General features: G+C 37.5%; 1 protein-coding gene across 1 annotated transcript; it reads right to left on the bottom strand.

Annotated features, from left to right (window-relative positions):
* Positions 1-2,333: 2,333 nt before the first annotated feature.
* LOC141630542 (uncharacterized) lies at positions 2,334-2,992 on the bottom strand. Its single transcript, XM_074443339.1, has 2 exons — positions 2,633-2,992; positions 2,334-2,561 (listed from the first exon to the last, which is right to left on the bottom strand). Exons 1-2 carry the CDS (start codon positions 2,990-2,992, stop codon positions 2,334-2,336), a joined length of 588 nt encoding a protein of 195 aa, XP_074299440.1.
* Positions 2,993-4,578: the final 1,586 nt, after the last annotated feature.

Here is a 4,578-nt window from a genome sequence, read left to right as displayed (position 1 = left end):
ATTACTCATCAAAGTAGTGTTGAATTTCTCATACCACTATTTAGGTGCTTGTTTCAGACCATAAAGTGACTTGTTCAGTTTACACACTTTATTCTCTTGACCCTTAATCACAAACCCTTCAGGTTGCGACATATAGATCTCTTCCTTTAGCTCACCATTCAAGAAAGCAGTTTTAACATCCATCTGATGTATAATAAGGTTATGAATAGCAGCTAAAGCGACAAGAGTTCTTATAGTCGAAATTTTGGTCACAGGAGAATAGGTATCAAAGTAATCAATGCCCTTCTTTTGTGTAAAGCCTCTAACTACAAGTCTAGCTTTGAACCTTTCTATTGTACCGTCAGGTCTCATTTTCTTTTTAAAGATCCATTTACTCGTAATGGGTTTACTACCTTTAGGTAAATCAGTCAACTCCCAAGTCTGATTAGAAACAATAGAATCGAGTTCACTTTTAATAGCATCTTTCCAAAAATTAGCATCAATGGATTTCATTGCCTCACTATAGGTTTTTGGGTCATCCTCTATTAAAAAGGCTAAAACAAACTCATCGCTTGCACAAACAGAGTATCCATATTCAGATAAATGTGTTGTAACATAATCACTATAATCCTTTGGACATCTAGGTCTTTTACTCCTCCTAGGTTCAACAAAGATGATCAATAGGAGTGCTACTACAACTAGCATGTGAAGACATATCAATAGATGCAACAGGTAATGAAGTAGATGAAACAACATTTTTCCTGAAAAGGGAAAACATGCTCAAAAAATTCGGCATCTCTAGCCTCAGATATAGAACGGTCACTCAAAGACATAAATCTATAGGCAGAGCTATTTTGAGCATAACCTATAAAAACACAATCATAGGTCTTAGGTCCAACGGTAGGTCTCCTAAAGTCAGGTAAACCCACTTTAGCCAAACACCCCCACACTCTAAGATAACTCAGGTTAGGAGGATAGCCCTTCCAAATCTCGTAGGGTGTCTTGTCAATTTTCTTATGAGGTACACGGTTAAGAATGTGACAAGCAGAAAGTATTGCTTCCCCCCACATATCGTCAGATAGGCCAGAACTTAAAAGCATAGCATTCATCATTTCTTTTAAAGTTCTATTTTTACGTTCAGCTACACCATTGGATTGGGGTAAGTAAGGTGGACTAGTCTCATGTATTAAACCATTTGCAAAAAGACAAAAGTCTCGCTAAATAACTGGATTTATACTCACCACCTCTATCGGACCTTACCCTTTTAATCTTCCCACGAGTTGATTTTCGACCTCATTTTTAAAGTTCATAAACGATTGTTCTGCTTCATCTTTAGTCTTAAGCAAATAAACTCGGGTGTACCTCGAACAGTCGTCTATAAAAGTCACATAATAATTCTTGCCACCTCTACTTGCAACATTTTTGAAGTCAGCTAGGTCGGTGTGAATTAACTCAAGAAGACTCGTATTCCTAGTTGTCACAGGTTTACTAGGTTTCTTTGTGAATTTAGCCTCAACACAGCTATCACATTTAGAGAATTCTTGACTCGACAAACTTGGAATTAAACTCATGGTTTTAAGTTTTTTAATGTAGTCGATATTCACATGACCTAATCTACCATGCCAAACATCAATAGACTCAGCGATATAAAGCGAAGTAGATGCAATATTATTAAAAACAGAATCGTGTTCAAGATAAAAAGACCCCCAGACAGATAACCCTTGCCCACAAATTCCCCATTGCGCGACATTACAACCTTGTCGGCCTCAAAAACAAGTTTCATGCCGACTTTGTTTAACAAGGCACCCGACACGAGGTTTCGACGCAATGTAGGTACAAATAAAACATTATTAAGGGCAAGTGTTTTCCCGAGGTGAGTTTGAGAAAGATCTTGCCTTTGCTGTGATCTTTGCGGTGAAGAATTACCCATGTAGACGCATTCCCCATCGCTATCTCCTCGAACTCAAAAATAACCCCTTATCGACACGAGGTGTCCGGAAGCGCCAGATATCAAGACCCATTCAGCAAGATTACCCACCAGATTAGCTTCAACAACCACAGCAAAATGAATGACATCATCAGTCACAAAGATTGGCTTCAGCTTCAGCATCTTCTTATCGATTACCTTTGTAGGCTTTGTGACCCGGTTTCCCACAAACATAGCAAACCAAAGGACCCTTAGGCTTCTGAATCTTTGCAACCGGCTTGGTGTACTTCCCTGGATCAGTCTTCTTTCCTTTACCCTTACCCTGACCAACCTTGGCCTTACCCTTACCCTTGAACTTTTCAAAGCGGCATTTGACGGACCACCGGACTCAACCAAATTAGCTTTGACAAAGAAGAACGAGATGCATTCACGACCGTAAACAAAGCAGGTTGTCTTTGAGGCGATTTGCCTCTTCGGTCCTCATATGACTGATAAGTTCCATAAGGGACATGTCTTTCTTTTTGTGTTTTAGCTGATTTCTATACTCAGACCAGGAGGGAGGGAATTTTTCCAACAGCACATTAGCAACAAAAAGGTCGTCTAATTTCATGCCCTCACTAACAATATCAGCACACAAGTTTTCATAGACATGAACCTGTTCCATAATAGACTTCCCATCCACTATCTTAAATTGCAGCCACTTACCCACAACATATTTTTTCTTACCCGCATCGTCACCCCATATTTTTTTTCAAAGGACTCCCAAATGACTTTAGCCGATTTATTATCAGCAAATAAATCGAACAGCGGGTTAACCATGTTATTAAGTATGTGACACCTAGCAGTTTTATTGTCCTTAACAAATTTAGCAATATCATCTTCATTTGACTTAACTGCCTTAGCCGCAGGAGGGGTAGTCTCAGCATCAGACGGAACAACAGGTTTTGGCGGGTCATTAAATAAAACATAATCTATTTCCAACTGCTCAAAAAACATCAACAGTTTCTGGGACCAACGCTTATAATTCTGACCATCCAATTGCTCAATTTTCGAAATATCAGGTACAATTTTCGAAATGACAGACATGGCTACTGCACTTAATTAAATAGTTTTTAAATTGTTGTTCTTAAATTCTGTAACAGCAAAGAATTACGAAGGGAATAAAGATGCAGTAACGAAATAAATGCCAAAGATCAGAAATACCGACAGAGGAAAGGTAGTGACACGGTACGGAACCGCTGCCTTAAAAACTATTTCTCCGGTGCGACCGTGGTGGCGATCAGCAACGACCGGTAGTCCCCAAGGATTACACTACTGCTGCCTCACAAACTCGCCCACTCGAATTTGTAAGACCTGGAACGGACTTAAAGCTGAACCCAGAAATTATATAGAGAGGAAGAGGTTTGAGAGGAGAAGAGAGTAGAGAGTTTATGTTGTGTGTTGAACTGACAGGAAGACCTCGGTATTTATAGCAGAAGAGAGCCATAAAACCGTCCCCTAAAACGCAGCAGTCAATGACTGAAAGTGGGGAGTAAACTTCTCACCCACTAACAGTGTTGATTGACTCATTCAACACACAAACTAAAGTTATACTATTTAGTATTAAAGTTACACTCGTAACACACTAAAGTTACAATCAAAGAATACTGAAATGTCGTAAACTTGTCTTAAATTACAAAAAGTCAAAAATCTATCCGTTAAAATCTCTTTTTAGTTTAAAGTTTCACTATTTTGGATTAAAGTTACACTCGTAAAACACTAAAGTTGCACTCTGAAAATTACTTAAATGTCGTAAACTTATCTTAAAATTACAAGAAGTCAAAAAAATATACGTCAAAATCCCTTTTTAGTTTAAAGTTACACTATTAACTATTAAAGTTACACTCGTAAGACACTATAGTTGCACTCTGAAAATTACTTAAATGTCGTAAACTTGTGGTAAATTTGCAAAAACTCAAAAAAATAACTGTCAAAACCACTTTTTAGTTTAAAGTTATAGTGTTAATTAGTATTAAAGTTACACTCGTAAAAGTGTTATAAACTTTGTAGAAATTTTGAAGTATAAGAAGACAAAGAGTTGTGTTAAGTGGGTAGAATAATAAATTAGTGCATGTGTAATTATGGCTAGAGAGAGAGAAATGAATTAAGGAGGGAATTAGAGAAGATTAGTTTGTAACCTTTCCTTTTGATTGAATCTCATCATTCATCTCATTCATCCAAGAGCTTCTAAGAGGACTTATGGACTCATAAGATAATTGTAACACCCCCATACTCCAAGTACCTTACCATGACCACTTAACGCATGAAATGCTACCATCTCGGTTACCCGAGGCAATGTATATCAAATTGACAATAACGAAACGTAATTTATTAAATATAATTAAAGTGATACAAGTCCAAAACCAAAACTGTCAAAAAGAAATACAACTGTTCCAAAAAGCTAATTCAAATGAAATAAATAATTGTTTAAGACACAGCGGAAGACTTCTAGACATCTCATGGCAACTCAACCAAGCTATCCCATGCGCGTCCATCTCATACCTGCTCAATAACTGCTCATCACTCTCGAATGGATCACCACAGTTTTCAAAACATTTAAACGGGGTCAGTTACTGATTACACAAAAACAATACAACAGAAAATCATTGGAAAACCGTAGTATTACAGTCTTC

This window comes from Silene latifolia, chromosome Y (genome assembly GCF_048544455.1).
Source record: "Silene latifolia isolate original U9 population chromosome Y, ASM4854445v1, whole genome shotgun sequence".
Lineage (NCBI taxonomy): Eukaryota > Viridiplantae > Streptophyta > Magnoliopsida > Caryophyllales > Caryophyllaceae > Silene > Silene latifolia.
This window is presented reverse-complemented; position numbering and strand designations above follow the sequence as displayed.

Coding starts and splice junctions, on each gene's coding strand:
- LOC141630542 (XM_074443339.1), bottom strand. CDS start 2,992: ATGTCTGTCATTTCGAAAATTGTACCTGATATTTCGAAAATTGAGCAA. Junction 2,562..2,632: donor AATATGGGGTGACGATGCGG/GTAAGAAAAAAT, acceptor ATTATGGAACAG/GTTCATGTCTATGAAAACTT.